Below are 18497 nucleotides of genomic sequence, written 5' to 3' on the forward strand. Positions count from 1 at the left end.
TGCCTTCCTTGCTCTCTCACTCTCTCGCTATCCCGTTGCCTGCCTTCCTCTCTCTATCTCTCGCTCTCTCTCTCTCTCTCTCTCTGCCTTCCCCGCTCTCTCTTGCTCTCTCTCCCTCCCTCTGCCTGCCTTTCTCGCTCTCTCTCACTCTCTCTCCCTCCCTCTGCCTGCCTTCCTCACTCTCTCTCAATCTCTCTCCCTCCCTCTGCCTGCCTTCCTCGCTGCTCTCGTTCTCTCTCCCTCCCTCTGCCTGCCTTCCTCTCTCTTTCTCTCTCGTTCTCTTTCTCTGCCTGCCTTCCTCTCGCTCTCTTGTTCTCTCTCCCTCTGCCTGCCTTCCTCTCTGCTCTCTCTCTCTCCCTCTCTCTGCCTGCCTTCCTCTCTGCTCTCTCTCTCCCTCTCTCTGCCTGCCTGCCTCCCAGCTCTCCCTCTCTCCCTCTGCAGGCTGAGTCTAACCTCCCCCTCCCCTTTCCTCAAGGGAATAAAGGTCGTAACGCAAATGATTACTCAAACCCGAGTTGCCATAGAAACGCAGTCATGTGACTAGAGCAGGCATGCATAGACCACAACAAAGAGGAGGATCAGGAGGAAGCAGCGCTGGGAAGAAGAGTTGTAGCTCGCTGCGCCAGTGCCTCTGTTCGCTTCCTCAATTCACGGTCAAAAAACAGGAGAGCACAATGAAAACACATAGTGTAAAGTAGGCAATGTGAAAAAGAGAAGAACAATTCAGAAGACCGAACACAAAGACAGACAGGAGTCGAGGTTACTTTGGGGGAATCCATTTGTTTTAGGCTTCAGCTGCAGTGTAGGATATATAGTTCCTAGTATTTTTTTTCGCACCAAGTATAGAATAGCAAGGGTGTGTCTTGTGCACCGTATCCTCCTGCAAGAAGCAGCCTCGGCGCCAGTGGTCTGGGATTTCTGCGGAATGGCGTCACTTCTAGAAGTCTAGAGATAGTTTCCTCCTCTTAAGAAGGAGCTGTAGGCTCCAACAACGGTGCTGTTGGAGCCATAGCCTCGGCCACTAGTCCTGCTACTAACACGACGAGTTCAAAACATGTTGGGCATTCACTCCTATTCCCCAAAATCATTTATTTCCCATTTACAGACCCTAAATTATGTGTATAGCCTTTGTTTTGCAAGAACAGCTCCCTTCTTAAAAAGTTCAATGTAAATACAAATAAAAGGGAGGTGAATTATCATTAAATACAACAACACATGCATATGATCAGACACACTTATTCATCAAAGTTGGCTGTTTTAATGAACCAGTCCACAATCAAGCGGGCTATAGCCTTAGACTTGCTTTATAATAAAAACTTTTATAATTGAACTAATCATAATCCCCTTGAAGAGCTATGAACGTGCGACATGCAAGCAAGGAGGAACGGGTGCACATCTAGGACACATGCGGCCTGTAAATGCATCTCACCGGGCCTTTCAAGGCAGGCCCTGCTAACGGTTCCTCTCCCTGAACAGATGGGGACCACGACCAGGACTCAGCTCTTCGGTCAACCCCCACAAAGATTAGTTATATCCCCGGCCTACCACCAGCACGGTCCCACCAATCAGAGGGCTAGCTGGATCATATATCCAGATATACCAGTCAACATATTGTGTACTTCATTCGCTTGGTTGTTAAAGGCCACTGGTTTGGTGCGCTAAAACCAACAACTTCAGAGTGACTGGATAGAGTGCATTTCTCTCTGATGAAGTCACCACATCTGTGGTTATGAACACTCAGTACTGTGTGTGCACAGGACGTCTAGTCCACCATGTCTAGTCTACTCTCTCTCTCTCTCTCTCTCTCTCTCTCTCTCTCTCTCTCTCTCTCTCTCTCTCTGTCTGTCTCTTTGTCCCTCTCTCTAATTGCTCTCTCTGTGTCTCTATGTCTTGCTCTATGCCTTCAACTCTTTGCCTCGCTCTCTCTCTCCCTCTCTGTTAGCCTCTGCGTCTCGCTGCCTGCAACATGTATTAAATAATGTGAGCCAACGAGTACAGACCTCAATCTATAATACACATATGTGCAGTGCACATAAGGTAAACACACAGGTGGACACACACACAAACACACACACACACACAAACACACAGAAATACACAGGTATACATAAGCAGGCATCTACTCATTGACACACAAAATTGCATGTGTGCCAATCCCAAACGTATGCGCATATTACCACACCCTTATACAAGCACACACAACCTGGCTCTATGGCTGGCCTTAGCAGCAATGGAGCCGGTGTGACCCCTCAGTGCTGACCATTCCCCCCAAACCTCAGGTCCCTGGTGGCCTGCTGCAGCAGCTGAGTGTTCAGTGATGTCTGCAATTATCCCGCGTCTAGACATTGTCTAGAGAAGGGTGAGGAGATGCACAGTGTCTGTATGCCCTCAGCCTCTCCCCCTGCCTTTGTCAGGGATGATGTGGAGGTCCCCCCACACACACACACACACACGCACACATTGCCCCTCAACTCTAAAGTCCATACATTAAAAAAAAAATAAAAGACAAACATGGAGGTATAAATATATTTGGATACATTGTGTATTTATGTATGTATATATGTTTGAATAAATAAAGAAACAAAACTAATATAAACTATATATATCTATATACACATATATATAGTGTCCTGTGATGGCAGGTCTGTTTTGCATGGCTCTACCCCTATAGCATAGGGTCATGGAAGTGAATGAATGGTCTCACAGGAAAGAGCTGAGATGGTGTGAGAAGAGGATGAGAAGATGTGGCCCTATTATTTAAAAAATATATATAAAAATAAAAAATAAAATAAAAGCTGTGTTAACCAGGTTAAACATGGTTAAAAGTATTGGAAGTAACATGTTTAACACCCTCACGGTCAGTACGTGTCATGTGCTTCCTCGTTGAAAAACATACAGAATATTGTGTCGCTGGTAACACAAATAAACGCAAAGGAAGATAGTTAGGAAGGGTGAACGTGTGTGGCGTGTATTCACCAAACCTTAGAATTAGAGCAGAGCTGTGGGTAAAGGCACAATGGGATTGCAGTGAAAGGAAAATGCTGCGAGAGAATGAGCAGGTGTGCTTGGAGGGAGAGACCCATGGGCTTCTGAGAGAGAATAGATCAATAACTAATTTCAGTACCAAGCTCCAGTCGCGCTGTTTTCCAATAAACGCTGGATGGAGAGTACTGGTTCAGCCCGCCCCTCCATCTCTATTCTATTGCCTTCTGCTCACTGGATTGGATTCTCTGTGCACGGAGGCTGCTTCTGCAGATAGTTTATTGTTGCCTATAGAAGTTAGAATCCAACATTGTGATTTCGACGCGTCCCACACCACCACCACCTCATCGGGTAGCCTACATAAACCAGAAGCGCGTATTCTAATTACGCACCATGCCGCCCTGCCCGTCGACTCCACCATATCTTAGTGTATATGCTACAAAAGCACGAGTTGTGTAGGTTTTGTCAAGGACTGTGCGCGGAGATTCAGAAAGACAGGAGAATGAAGCGTTAGTCATGCCGCTGCTGCTGCCACCGAGACTCCACAGAGCGCCTCTCCTCGGAGGCACCGCAGCACGCCGCTCCTCGGAGGCTGTGACCTAGATAAGATGAGGGGCCGGAGAGCCCGGGAGCACTGGAGCTTCTCCAGCTCCAGTGATGTCAGGAAGGGGTTAGTTGTGTAACAAAGCGTCCTATTTAGTTTGACTGTCACAGCCGTAGACACACACAGTCCCCTAGTCCTAGATGCTTTATGTTGTTCACACGCACCAAAGTGATTCTCCCCAAACCCCCTTCTGCTTGAAGCCAGTTATGTCCATACGTTGTGTTTACCACCAGAGACGGACGTTAACTCAACTTCGTCTCACTCGTGGTGACTCCCCGGCCCTTTCACGTCCAGCCAGATGTTGATGAAGAGATGTGTGCACTTTTTCCGAATCGACCACAGCAAGTCACAATATGCATGACTTTATTTCTGATGTACATGCAATTCATTATGACTTATTACTTATTATCATGAAAATACTACTTAATCATGTAGCATGGGCTCCACCTGGAACAGCGCCTCGAGGAAGAAAGTTAGAAATATATCACCAATTACCCAGCCTCGTCTCCCTAATAGATAACTAAAGACCACTAGGCATGTTGGAGGCTACAGTGCCGCTGCATGGCTGCTTGGAAAACAAGATTATGGACGATACACATTAAACCGGACCACAATACAATCGGGGTATAACTGGTTTATTTTTCCCATCTTCAGTAAAAACACAACTTTGAGGAAAATGGACATGTGTTTAAGTTGGCAGCTGTTGCTGATGCTATTTTAGCCACTGAAAATTATACAAAATCTAGATGATGAAAACCGAACGAAAGAGGAAAAGAAAAGCGGTCATGTGTGCATTTTGAGAGTCCCAGTGCCATCTAGTGTCAATAAAACAGAATTACATCATGTTTATAACAATTCCCAGCATAGCTACAGAAGATCACATTGTAAACTTGTACGGACATGTAAAATGGCACATTATCTTTCTAACTAAAAAGGCCTCAGTGGTAGCTCATCACATTAATAATCAAGTGTTAACTTAATATTATTATTAAGACATTTCAACAACATTTACGTTGTACAGCAGATTATCCCCCACTCTGAGCAGACAGACGGAGCTCTCACGGTGTGGCGTGTACGGGCCTGAACGACCTCCAGCTCGGCTTCAGACTCGCTGTGTGTTCTGGCAGGAGAAAGTCTTTGAGGCGGTCCGGCAGCGGGAGCGCTTTCACTTTGCGACCCAGGGGCCCGGGCTGGAGGTGTCTCCTCAAGAAGGCCCTACAGAGGTCGCGCAGGGCCGGAGGGCTCGCCTCCTGCTCCGCCACTCGCCTGTGGAGCTCCAGCAGGCCCCGCGCGCCGGGCCCGTCGCCCAGCGGCGGGGGCTCCAGCCCAGGGGGCGGCGGCAGCGAGGGGTGGTCCACACCGGCTGCATCCAGCACAAACTCCGCCTGCTCCAGGATCTCGGCGGCGCGGCCCTCGTCGACGGTGCCGCCGCCCGGCTGCAGGACGCTCCGCAGCCGCCGGAACAGCAGCGCCGGGCCCGACCAGCAGGCGGCGCCGTGGCGGGAGCAGGCGAAGGCGGCGCCGCGGTGCAGCAGCAGCGTGGCCAACGGCAGCAGCAGGTCGAAGTGCTCCAGGCTGACCTGCGTCAGCGAGGGCTCGCCGTCCTCAACAAGGCAGCGGCTGGCGTCCGTGCCGTGGGCCAGCAGCAGCTCGGCGGCCCGCACGCAGAAGCGACCCATCTGGGCGGCGTCCTCCGCGCTGCCCGCCTCCAGGGACTCTTTGATGAGGAAGACCAGCGAGGACACGGCCGACTCGCCCGCCTCCGTGGTGGCGTTGACGTCGGCGCCTGGAAACCAACGGAACGTCGTTAAGATGGTAGCGCCTCGTTCTGGTTCATTTGGGTCGATATACACGTTGTACGTTTCAAAAGGGCGAAAGAAAGCTTGAAGAATCCTTTCATACAAGCACGCACACGCACACACACACACACACACACACACACACACTCACTCAAACACACACACTTTCATACAAAAAACAAGTTGGCGTTTACCTCCCTCCATCCCTTCCCTAACATGCATAATATTACAAACTGTACTCTTGGGATGGCCGAGCCAATAATTTCCATGTGCCATGGACACATCAGGGAAAAATATACAATACGAAGATCTAGTTCAGTGATTGTGCCATTTTTGAATGTCCTACACCAACCAACCATCCGATTCCTTGAAATTATGCCACATCTAGGTACCGAGTAAGGACGTTTTCTACGCCTGCTATATTTGCCACATATTTATGACACGCCCTTGCAATTGAGGCCGCGATGATCTCAACGTCCACTAGGGCGGTTTAAACTGGCTAAGGAGTGCCATCTAGTGGCGGATATATATATTAGCGTCTTTTAACTGTGGGGAGACAGATCCAAAATAATAACACCCTTATAATCTGCCATTTGTGTCCAGGAAAATACCCTGTATTTCATGCTCAAAAATGTATTATAAAAATAAACAACACATTGATTTTAGATCAATGACAGCAAGCCAAAGGGGGCCGGGTGGGTGGGGGGTGTTGGGTACCTCTCTGGAGGAGCAGCTGGATGTTCTCTGTGTTGTGCACCGTGAGTCCATCACTGCTGGCCAGGGCGTGCAGAAGAGAAGTTTTACCTTTCGGGGAAGACGGAGCAAAATAAAGAGACATACAATCATACTAATCACAAGAAAGAGGGAGACTTTTAAACGTTTGTTCAATAAAGCTTCATAGTTTAAGACGCATAAAAATGTACAGCTGAACTGAACAGAACATTTATACACATATAAGAACAGAGTTCAAAAGTTTAAAGTCTGATAGGAGTAAACATAACAATACAAACATAAAAGTTGTGGCTGCATTAATGTGCATTGACTAGAAGAAGAGAAAATAGGCAAAGTTTAAAAGGTAAGAATTAAGTTGTGCAGTTTTAAGAAGTTGAAAACAGAGGGCTGTGCTGGCTGCCCATTGACTTCCATTATAAAATGGCACATTTATTAAGTTTCATTATTGAAATAAGTATACAATACATATATAGAAATACACGCACTCAACGTACCCAGTTTATCCTGTGCGTTCACCTCAGCCCCCAGGTCCAGCAGGACGTGCATACAGGCCAGCCGGTCCGAGTCCTCACTGGCCAGGTCCAAGGGGCTACTCTCATGGATCTATGAAAATGTCTGGTTAGCGAGGTGAGGGTGTTCTGCTTCCCAGACCAAATGTTCTGGGTTAGACCCCAATGGTCCCCAGTCTGAGTGAGGCATCCCATGAGGCCTACCGTCTCGTTAATGAAAATGAATTTAATTCACTTAATTCAATTCAAATTTAGAGAGGAGCATCAGTGAGAGGAGTATAAGTAACATATACTTAGTGACTGAACACAATCGCCTAGGAATCAAAGAAAGGGGAGCCGTGTGAATGCAGGGGGACACAGTACGTGCGCAGGGTGTTCCTGTGGGCCTGATGGACACACTGCATGTGCAGAGAGTCCCTGTGGGCTGGTGGACACACTGCATGTGCAGAGAGTCCCTGTGGGCTGGTGGACACACTGCATGTGCAGAGAGTCCCTGTGGGCTGGTGGACACACTGCATGTGCAGAGAGTCCCTGTGGGTTGGTGGACACACTGCATGTGCAGAGAGTCCCTGTGGGCTGGTGGACACACTGCATGTGCAGAGAGTCCCTGTGGGCTGGTGGACACACTGCATGTGCAGAGAGTCCCTGTGGGCTGGTGGACACACTGCATGTGCAGAGTGTCTCTGTGGTTAACACTGTGGGAGGGATACTGAGCTCACCCGGTCTCTCTTCTGGACGTCCGCCCCGTGGCCCACCAGCAGCCGCACCATGCTGGGCCGGCACCTGAGGACGGCGACGTGCAGCGGGTTGTAGTAGGACACCGGGTCTGGGGGGGGGGACCAAGAGGTAAGAGGATTGGAACGTGGAGTTAAGAATAAATAAAGCGTAAGCTTCTTTGAATGGTAGGATTCAAAGAAGCATGGTAATGAGAAGCCTTTGAAAATGTAACTGATGAGGGACTTCTACAAATACATTCGACTTTCGATGGTGGAATAGTGAGGGATAATTTGGGAAACGGAATAAAAAACAGACAAAAATACAAAAGATTGGCTGAAGAGACGGTTGCCCTGCAGACGGCAGCCGCCTGCGGCCTCGTCAGAGCCTGGAGAGACAGCCTGTTGGTATGTGAAACCTCGATTCATCTGGCGATGGACACGCTCCCAAGATAACAATCCACCACCACACAAAGGAGGCGCCAGTGACAGATGACAGTGGACCGTCGCTGCTAAATCCAAAGTACCCAAAACCAACGTGAAGATTTTGTGACTACAGCTGGCGGTTCCCTTCAACTCACAACCAGCACAAATAACTCGAGGACTATAACGATGAATCCAGAGAATATACCTGCCACCACGGTGAAAACAGAGGAACCTTGGGACAGTGCCAAAGCAGTCAGAGGTTCAGAAAGCACACTGGGCGGTGTGTCATTGTCAAGCAATCGTTTGATTGGTGCAGGACATGACGCCTGGATTACATCATGCAGCCACCGATCACGCAGACAGTCCTGCCGGAGAGGCTGCCATGCTGAGTCACCGTTAAGTCAGCCACTTATTATACCGTCGCCGGTTTGATCGATGAGCAGGCTGACTGGCTGCCATTGTTATTTTTATGTTATGGAGATGAATGGGGCGGCTCGGCTTGACGCGTCGTTTAGTTATGATGTATTGTTGAGACAACGATGATGCTCATGTTTCAACTGGTATATTCCGGCCGCATAGCAGTGCATTTGTTCAATTTTTTTTTTAATGATTTATTGCATCTTCTATGGTGTTGAACATAGTGCATGCCATGTTATTAGTGTAACTAAAATACCGTAACCTTTAAAAACAAGTGTTTTCTTAATTACCCTCCTATTATGTTCAAATAAACGTATACGTATAAACGTAAGTATTGATTGTATATAACTATTGTGAAATATGCAAATCACTGTACTATCTCATTCATAAACCTAAAATGAAAAACAAATTTTGTTTTGGAGTTTGAAGAGCATTATGTTGTTATTCAAAAAATAGTGATGTATTTATACGTAGTAAAATATAATATAGTTCAAATGCAGATTGTCTTGTATATGACTGTTGCTAGCATATCTGGTGGGGCCTGGAATCATTTAGATGACATTAGCTGCAGTCAGTCTAACCTTTCTTGTAACTGGGGATCAGCAGTTTTCCATTTTTGGATGTCATGTCAGTTCTTGGTGGTTGAGATATGACAAGGGGGTATAATTGTGTTTGAGAAACCACAGGAGGGTCAAAATGTCACCTGCCTGCTCACACTCAACAACTTGTAACTGCTAATAAGAAAGCATCAACAGGTGGCGAGGGTATTAACCATGGGAATAACATACCCCCCTTCCTTCCTAGAACTCTCATCATGAAATTATTTTTTTTCCAATTTCTTCAAATTTGAGCTGAAACTGAGAGCTTCCTTAACCCTAACTAGAGTTTTTGTGTGCGAGTTGCGCGCACTCAACCTCTAGTTGTAATTAAACCCATAGCAATAATGTGGAAACCCCAGTCAATAATGTAACAAATTTCTGAGTGCATAATATAATAACATTTTGTCTATAATTTTACAACGTATAACATTCGTTCACCACAAATGACTCTTAAAAGCAGTGCCAACATTTACATTTTTTTTTACCATTCAGCGAACAAAAGGCAACAGGCTGATTATCATTTAGGGGGCCACTCAATGACATGCAGAAGCGTCATCAACATCCCCACTGAAGCGGTGTGACAAATACTGACTTTCTACTCCTCATTCACATATAAGGTCATTTACATTTCCTACGGAGAAAATATTACCTCAGGGGTAGTGTTATTCAGGAGATTTTTAGGGTACAAATGTCAGGATATTTTGTTCACACATACGGCCCATCAGGAGAATATCAGGACTTAAACATGTGTCTGAAAGCAGATAGTGTGTGAGGATTTGATTACATTATAAAATTAGTCAATTTATGGTAACAGGTGTAATTGTTCAATGGAAAGTGTAGTATACTATGCATGCAAATAAATTAATAAATTATTATTAAAAGTGCTTTGACATTTTAAAATGCAAGGCAACTACTATTGGTTAGTTGAAAATAATAATCATCATTGAGATTAAACATCTCTTCCAGTGTCCTGACCAAGATAGGCAGCAGTAGCCTACAGTCACACATAGCCTACACACAAAACATAATAAAAATAAAAGAACTAAACCAGTCCGCAGGGGGGAGGGGGGGATATCAATATCACAAGACAATTGGGGAGGCTTAAGGAGGAGGGTAATATTAAGTTTGAGTAACAAAGTGTAAAGACATTTCGGGAGGCTCAAGGAGTAGAGTAATATTACATTTGAGCAACAAAGTGTAATCTTGTGCTGGACTCTATAGACATAATTCACCATACTGTGTTATTGACATGTTTTCGTTCTGTTATAGGGACACTGTCTCTTTAAGATCACGTGACTTATGTGTTGATATGCGATGTTTGAATTTAACGGTTTTTATATTACAAAATGAACGACCCACCGTTGCTTGTCGAGGTGAGAAATTGTCTCTTCACTTCTTTTATCACAATTTCTACAGTCGACAGAATGTGTTACCTGGGAGAGTTTGTCGACAGCGGGGCTGTTATGTTTAAAAACATAACGTCTTGCCTGGGCTAGTGTGTCGCTGCGGAGTGTGCGTGTGTGTTCTTACCTGCGCGTGTGTCGATGGCGGAGCCGTTATGTTTAAGAACATAACGTCTTACCTGGGCGAGTGTCGCTGCAGTGTGTGCGCGTGCGTGTGTGTTCTTACCTGCGCATGTGTCGATGGCTCCGCACACGCGTCTTAGCTCGGCAAGTGTGTCGCTGCCTTTGTCTTGACGTATGGTTTGTGTGCGTGCATGTGTGTGTGCGCTTCCGTGTATGCGTCGCTGCCTTTGTCTTGACGTGCAGTGTGTGCGCACGCGCGCGTGCGTGCTTGTGTGTGTGTGTTCCCATGTATGTTTGTGCGCATGTGCATGTGTGTGCGGTGTGTATGCGGTGTGTATGTGTTTGCGTGGGTGTGAGCTGCAGGCTGCTTGGCACATGAGTAACTGGTGGACAGGCCTGCTATTATAGTAGTAAGATAACATAAAGGTGAGCAATAAGATGGGAACTCAATTTACCCCAAGGGGAAATTAGGTGAAACAGAAATAAACAAAATGATGGTATAGAAGAGCTGTATTAAAATGAGTCTCATGAAATGAAGACGCATTGTGCCTCACCTTCAAAGTTCAGATTGGCTCCGTAGCGCAGCAGGATCTCGGCTGCGTAAACCAGGCCCTTTTCGGCCACTTTAAAAAGAGCATAGCTGATCCCTTCCTGAAACACGGAGGACGTGGACTCCCTGTCCAGCAGATCCACCAGGGAGCTGCAGACAGAGGCCTGGTCCACCAGCTGGGTGCCTCGGATTAAAGTAAACCTGTTGAGAGGAGAGAGGCAGGAACATTTAATGACAATATTTATTATTTAATATCCATTCCATTATTTTTGACCTTTCCAATCATAATAATGACACATTCTGCTTAGTAGTCACTGTAGAAAAACAAGTAAAACCTAACCTATTGACATGTTGGTTGCTGTGATTATCTCTCTTACTTTAGATGTGTCAATGGCGTACCTAGAGTAGAAGTAATGTGACCTCGCAAATAATAACACCCTTACCTCCCACTTCCCCAGGGGGATGGGGAGGTGGGAGGTAATATTCAAATGTGCCCCCTTCCTACGTAGGAGGGGGCGCCGAAACTGACTCGCTCGTTTGGTAACTTACTTTCAGTTTTCACTTTTAAAGTACTTTCAGAAATGCATATCTCACTCAAAACATCATGTACAGACTTTTTTCAAAGTTTGTATGCGTGTTGGAGCACCAGAGACCCAAAGCAACACCCCAAATCCCAGGAAAATTTGGGGTGTTTTCCTGGGATTTCGGGGTTTTGGGGTTGTTTTCATAATATGTCCCCTTTAAGAAAATGTAAATGGTTGTAAATAAATAAAATGACAGCTGAATGAAAAGCATGAAAATTGCTAAAAATGCAGAAATGTCAAATTAATTGAACTGAAGAATCGGAAAGGTCAAATGTATTGCCCTGCACTGCTGAAAAATCAGAAAGGTCAATTGTATTGCAGTGCACAGTGCACCTGGAAGCTGAAGTCGAAAACTGACTGATGCTGAATTACATTACCCGAAGAATCAAAGTGCTGAAATACATTGTTAAAAAACCTGGAAGCTAAACTGTAATACTGTCAAAGCTGGAAGATCGTAGTAGTAGTGGTGCTAGCTGTAGAATAGTAGTAGTAATGAACTGGTAGTAGTAGCTGAAGTAGAAGTAGTAGTAGCTGAAGTAGCAGTATAAGTAGTAGTAGCTGAAGTAGTAGTCGCTGAAGTAGTAGTATAGTAGTTGAAGTAATAGTGGTACTAGCTGCACAAATGATATGCCTTATAAAAGGTATGGTATTGATTGATGTTTGTTGAAAGAATTAAAATAATCACGAAATAATTATTTTTAAACCAACCGAAATGGTATGTACTTGCCTAATGCTAATTTTTACAGCCTAATGTTATTAAAAGTAGTCTAATTGGGCGGGAAGAATTGCCCAATCTGGCAACGCCTCCTGAACATAGTAAAAAGTAGTCCAATTGAGCGAGAAAAACTGCCCAATCTGGCATCACTGCCTGCACGTCCTTGTGCTCTCACCGGAGCGTCAATGAGACCAACTCAAAACAAGCCGACATGGATCTTAAACTGTGATTTTGAAAAAAAGTTAAAAAGATGATTGAAATTCTGTTTCCAGATTATTGAAGACCCAAGTGTGTAGATTTGTTAAACCTTTGAACAAAGGTTACGAATAAAATATTGACCAAGTTACGAAGTCTGAATTTGTGAGTGTCAGAGAAATGGGCAGACAGTTTTTTCTACTTCAAAGGTCCCATGGCATGCTACTTTATGGATGCTTTAATATAGATAGATTAGTGGGCCCCTAACACAGTATTTGAAGACGTTCCCGAAATTCAACTGTGGTGCAGAATTACAGCCACTACGAGCCAGTTGCACATTGAGCTTTCCCCAAACGCGCCGTTTCGGTGTCTGTAGCTTAAAAGCAAATGAGGAGGAGAGAGGCGGGTCCAGAAGGTGGGTGGGGGTGTGGCCCTGAGCAGCTTGCAGCCATGGTACCATGCGCTCTGTTTACAGTGGATGTATCGCAATGGCAAAACGCACACAGCCTATGGCCGTGTTCTGTAAATATTCTAGAACACTCCGGGAGATTCCTGGAGCACTATATCTAAGTAACATCATATTATACATAGATATCTATATCATATAATATATATTATCACGGCCGAAAGCTGTGTGCGCCTCCAGACGATATTATGAATCTCAAATGACTGCGTCGAGTTCTCCGATGTCTCTGGTTCTTCTACTTCCACATCAATCTGAAGTAGACTGAACTGCGACATGGAGGAGAAAGGGATTGTTGCCCGCGATGGTCTCCCGCCGGAGCCCCGCTGTCAAGGCACCACCGCCTCGGAAGAGGGCAGCGTGCCTCGCGGCGGTGGTGCCTCGCGGCGGGGGTAACCTCGCAGCGGCGGGCAGCGGGGCTCCGGCGGAAGACAATTGCGGGCAACAATCCCTTTCTCCTTGCCCGCGATTGTCTCCCACCGGAGCCCTGCTGCGAGGCACCACCGCCTCGGCAGTGGGCGGCAGTGGGCAGCACGGGGCACCAGCGCCCGGCGGAGGTGGTGCCTCACGGCAGTGGTGCCTCGCAGCAGCAGGCAGCGGGCAGCAGGAGACAATCGTGGGCAACTATCCCTTTCTCCTCCATGTCGCGGTTCATGTACTTCAGGGAGGCAAAGCCAAAGATCCTTTTCCCCAATTCCTTCTCAACCATGGCTGAGATAACCCCCACTACGAGTCTCGTTGTGGAAATACCAGAGGCGTAAGAGAACCTGACGTTTTATGCGGCATAACACCAACAGCAGAACGGTTATCCAAATAACAAAGAAGTGTACAACACTTGCGTTATAGTGTGTGTAATCACACACACACACACATGTGGCGCTTGCACAGTCGTAGCTCATCGTCTCATTGGCGGGCCAAATTCTCTGGGCGTGCAAGGCAGAGAAAGGGGAGGTAACTTGGCCCTTTATGACGACAAATGGGGCCACATTCAAAATCAGCGTGCCTGAGCTTCCATTTTACCAAGGCGAGCAGGATACCTAGTGCTCGTTCTACACCGAACGCAAGTTTTATCATAGTCGGGCTAGGGGAACTCTAGGGGAGTGGGAGATTTCTTATTAACAACTCTTTAACACATTATAAAAAAAAAAGGCCAATGCATTCTGTAGCTTCATTAACATTGTCCTTCGAAATGTATTCCTTTATTGGTATCTTCTAGTGTAGTTCATGAAATAAATGGCTAAAATCAAACTTCAAACAAGGCAGTAGCGCTGAACAAAATTTCAAAAGATTAAAAAGAAAGAAGAAAAAAATGTATACATTTATAAATAAAGGACATGGAGATAACAACAGATACAGACAGTAACGTTAACGATGTATACTGGGCCGTATAAGGACGTACCTCTCCTCATCCCGACTGGCTCCCTCCTCTAGCCCCACGGTCACCAGAATGGCATCGACTAGTGGCTGGTACTCAAACACGATCCTGCGGAACCCATGGAGAAAAGGCATCTCTCCTCTACACACTAGAAAGAGACATATAGAAATATATTACTTTTATTTGGGAACAATACATGACGATGTAATTATATTAAATTGTCACATTTGGATCGAACACAAAAACAGCTGGCAAATGTTCACAATATGATATCTAAATAAATGTCCAAATACACCGTTACTACCCCTACATTATTTGAATATTTTCTGTAGTTTTAATATGTGCTCTCTCGAACATAAACGACCTAGGAGTAATATTATTAGTAATATAATATAAAATGATATATCGTCCGTCGGCCAAGAGCTCATATAATATGAATATGAATGTGTTTACCTAAGACAAGGGTGGTTTGGCCATAGAAGTAGTATCTGATCTGGGGTTTGCTTTTTATCAAAGACCAGGCTGGACGTGCTATCTGGGGTTTGTTGTTTACCAGACAGCTTTACGCCACGTCTGCGTCATTGTTTTAAGTCCGTCTAGACCAGCGACGGTGTCAAAGGTTCCGGTAACGAAGGTTCTCCCCACCGACCGCAGAAGCGCAGATAAAAACAACCACATATGATTTGAAAGTGGTTGCACTGTTGGTAAAAGCGTCTTTGAACAAATGTATATATATTTTTATAACTATCATCTGAATATAACGATATAAAACAAAATAGAAGTAATTAAATATGAATCAAGATATCTCTGTTTGGACCTTGATGAGTAATGACACTCATTTGTGACTCCAACTAATTGCCATCTGTGTTTTCTTTAGAGAGAACACGATGTATAACAAGGAAGAATGACGTAACCAACTTAAAAAAAATAAGAATTTTGTATTAATTCATTAAAAACACACACACACACACACACACACACACACACACACACACGCGCGCACACATATACACACGAACACACACACACACACACACACACACACACACACACACACACACACACACACACACACACACACACACAAATATATCATTAGAACTTTAGTTAAGTTGTCGTCAACAACAGTTAAATTTGTCTTCATTCAAACCTTTTCTTTTTTTAAAGATGAACTCTGTCATTAGGTGGCAGCATTGTTGCATAACTAAAAATGCCAAATACATTTGCTACAAATATTTTTTTATTTAAAAAGAAACTCAACCTTCTTTTGCATCTGTTACCCGAATCGGATTTGTCCTCTGCCCACCCAGTACACTCAACCATGACACTTCAAACTGCTTATAGGAAATACAGGACTCTAATTAAAGGTTTTTGTATAATTCCATACAATTAGTTCAAGATCACTTGTCTTTTGATGTCCTTTTTTATTATTATTTCATTCATTGGGCATCGTCAGTTCGAGAGCCCATTTTGCTGTGAAGTCTCAGAATATTTGAATACGCTCTCAATTCAGTCAAGCCTCAAATCTAGTTTTGAAGCTTCCACTCATGAATAACCAATTTCCGTTTTCTCTGTTTTCTATCTGCAAGTGGTGAGTTCTTCAGTCTTTGCTCACACCTGTCTTGGTCCTTTGATGATGATGATGCAGATAATCCTGTGTTCAACTTTCAAGTTAATTTGTCATTTTGACACCACAGGGTTGTTGTGGGTAACCCTATCTGATATCTGGCTTCCCAACTATGGGTGGCGTGACACATTCGGCACATTGACCATGGAACAAATGCTTCGGCTGTCAAGGCTTTTGCCTCTCACGTCCCAGCTCAAAATAAAAACAGGTGCAAGACACAGAACTCAGAAAAGTGTGTGTCACAGCAAAACTTCCAGAACATTTGAACAATACATTTTGACAGGTATCATATTTTTTTATTTCTCGAAATAGGGTCTAAGACTGTAAAACTATAATAAGAATCATTTATTGTGTTATTTCTTATGTGCCTTTTCAAGCAATGCATTGGAAGAGCATTTACTAGCAACACAGCAACATCAAACAAAAAGTGATACTTGCAGAACATCCCTTTTCTCTGGGACACTTTGAAAATGGTGGAAGCTTGAATGCAGGGAAACCCTGACATGGACAGAGGCTAAGAAATGGGACTGAGATAACTTAGCTTGGAGTAAATTGGCTCTTTATTAAATGCTGCCACAATCTATCAATACCAAGACTGGTATCAGAATTACATTGAAATCTAAAAATAGTTGATGATATAGATTGACTCGATACAACCAGAGGTAAAAGAATAAATAGAAGAACAAAAGAAAAGGAGGCATGCACCATAAGACTTATTTTTGTTCCCTGGAGGACTGATATGGTGGCTGTGCCATTGAACGACTGATTACCAGATCACAACAAAGTAAAACAAAAATCTATTAAGCATTTAGCTCCTGCAGGGCCTCCTCTCCATTCCCCTTAGTTTACTAGCCACCATTGCTGCCAGAGGCGCCGCGGGAATGGACGAGATGTACTCGGCGTATACTGCTATCCCAGATTGTATAAAACCTCTGTGGTTTGGTCTGCGCAAGAGGAAGTTAATGACCACAAATCCAATGCTATGTTTACAGATGTATTAGTAGTAGTTAGTAGTACTACAGTAGTTAGTGCGCACATATATTGCATGTTCTACGCCCTTGAACCTAAAAATAGTACTTATCATCGTGTAGTGTCTTATCTTAGCTTTGTTGTATTCAGGGCATGGGTTAACCTATGATAGCGTAGTTAGTACTTGGCACTTGGTTCTATGAATATCCTTACTTTACCGACAGACATATGTAGTTGTTTCTCTTTCTTTTGGTAAATGTACTTCTTGTAAGTCGCTTTGGAAAGTAAGTAGTTGGACAACTAATGCAGAGCTTTTTGGAAACCAACGGCAGCAGACTAGTCGGGTGCCATTGGCGAGGTGAAGGTGGACGTAGGGAGGTTATAATGGACTTCAGGGGCATTTCTATGAGTTCTGAATTGAACACAGATTTGTTGGAACAGTTCGTTCTGGCTGGGCCTTAATATCTTTTTTGGTGCTGCACATTTTATTGAGGAGAGAGAAGATTGCATGCTGAAATTATCAGCGTCTGAAAGGTCAGAGAAAGTTAAGCGCACCCAAAGTAGGCCACGCCACGTTCTGGCAGATAAGGAATAACTGTCTGTGTGAGAGAGAATGCAGAGAGTTCACCTTGTCCCGTTTGGAAGACTGCTCAGCTGTCACTCAAAAAGAGAGAGCAGCGTCAGAGCCAGCAGCTCTTCTCCCCAGGTTCAGGAAGATTCATACGCGGGAACGTCCAAACATGCTCTCCCATCCAACAGCCAGCCAGCTCCCGCACATAATTGGTGCCATTATGCAGATGTTCCATATTTACATATAGTCCATGGTAAACAGGGAGGGGGGCGAGGGGGGAGTAACAGTCCAAGGGGACTGTTAGCAATAACAGTCCACTTGGTAATGGCTCATTTAAGGGAGTCATCCAGTCCATATTAGTCAAATTCCTCCATATGAATGCATTTGTTGTAGGCTCTTGTTGTATGCATATATTCACTGTACACTTTCACCAAAATGTCTGACAGTCAAAGGGAAAGTGAGGGGAATTCATTTTTATCGGAGTGGGAGCGGGGTCATGGCAGTGGGAGGGGGGCACGGGACGGGAGAGGGGGAGGGCCTCCAGTGACTCATTGTATTGCAGACTATTGGAAGGTCACTCCTTGCCTTCCCTGCGGGCATCATTCTTGAAAACAGAATGCCTGGGCCCCCAGAGAGTGGGGCCCGATAAGTAAATACAGTTTTAATGGGCTGTGAATGGCTGGTGGTAATCTGCTCAGTCCTGGAGTCTGAGGGCACAGGAGGGGCCGACAGGACCCTTCTGCTGCCGCTATTATTAATGCTATCATAGATCAGATACGGCTGTGAAAGAGAATGAAGGCCCATGATGATTTTGGAGAGCTCCCGTCCGTCCTGTGACTGAAGGACGGCTCGCCGGGCGCTTAAGGTCATGGATGAAGGATACTGACCAATAGCAGAGTCAGATGGTCTATTCTCGTGTGCCCACCGGGGGATTAGACCAAAGGGAAACTGCAAACTTTCGTTTTTAAACATCTCCACCTATTTGTCAGTGACGGTGGTTTTGCTTGTTTGTATAAATAACTCACAACATATACTGTATAACATTCTAATGTGTTTGAGAGGACACTGCCAGGCAGAAAAATGGCTTATCACACGAGTGCCCTTCCATAAAATGGCAAAAAAAAAGTAATAATCCATTTAT

The 18497-nt window shown here is 45.0% G+C and overlaps 1 protein-coding gene across 1 annotated transcript; it reads right to left on the bottom strand.

Annotated features, from left to right (window-relative positions):
- Positions 1–4229: 4229 nt before the first annotated feature.
- asb6 (ankyrin repeat and SOCS box containing 6) lies at positions 4230–14766 on the bottom strand. Its single transcript, XM_079734840.1, has 7 exons — positions 14643–14766; positions 14214–14337; positions 10862–11058; positions 7346–7452; positions 6612–6720; positions 6103–6189; positions 4230–5372 (listed from the first exon to the last, which is right to left on the bottom strand). The coding sequence occupies exons 2-7, from the start codon at positions 14321–14323 to the stop codon at positions 4645–4647; spliced, it is 1338 nt and encodes a 445-aa protein (XP_079590966.1). The 5' UTR covers positions 14324–14337; positions 14643–14766; the 3' UTR covers positions 4230–4644.
- Between the last annotated feature and the right edge of the window lie 3731 nt (positions 14767–18497).

Source organism: Pollachius pollachius (genome assembly GCF_949987615.1).
Source record: "Pollachius pollachius genome assembly, chromosome: 1".
NCBI classification, from domain to species: domain Eukaryota; kingdom Metazoa; phylum Chordata; class Actinopteri; order Gadiformes; family Gadidae; genus Pollachius; species Pollachius pollachius.

Excerpts from the sequence above, each read along its gene's own strand:
- asb6 (XM_079734840.1), bottom strand. The coding sequence starts at position 14,323 with ATGCCTTTTCTCCATGGGTTCCGCAGGATCGTGTTTGAGTACCAGCCA. Across the intron at positions 7,453-10,861 it reads AGCCAATCTGAACTTTGAAG|ACCCGGTGTCCTACTACAAC; the intron begins GTGAGGCACAAT and ends CCCCCCCCCCAG. Across the intron at positions 6,190-6,611 it reads GAACGCACAGGATAAACTGG|GTAAAACTTCTCTTCTGCAC; the intron begins GTACGTTGAGTG and ends CTTCCCCGAAAG.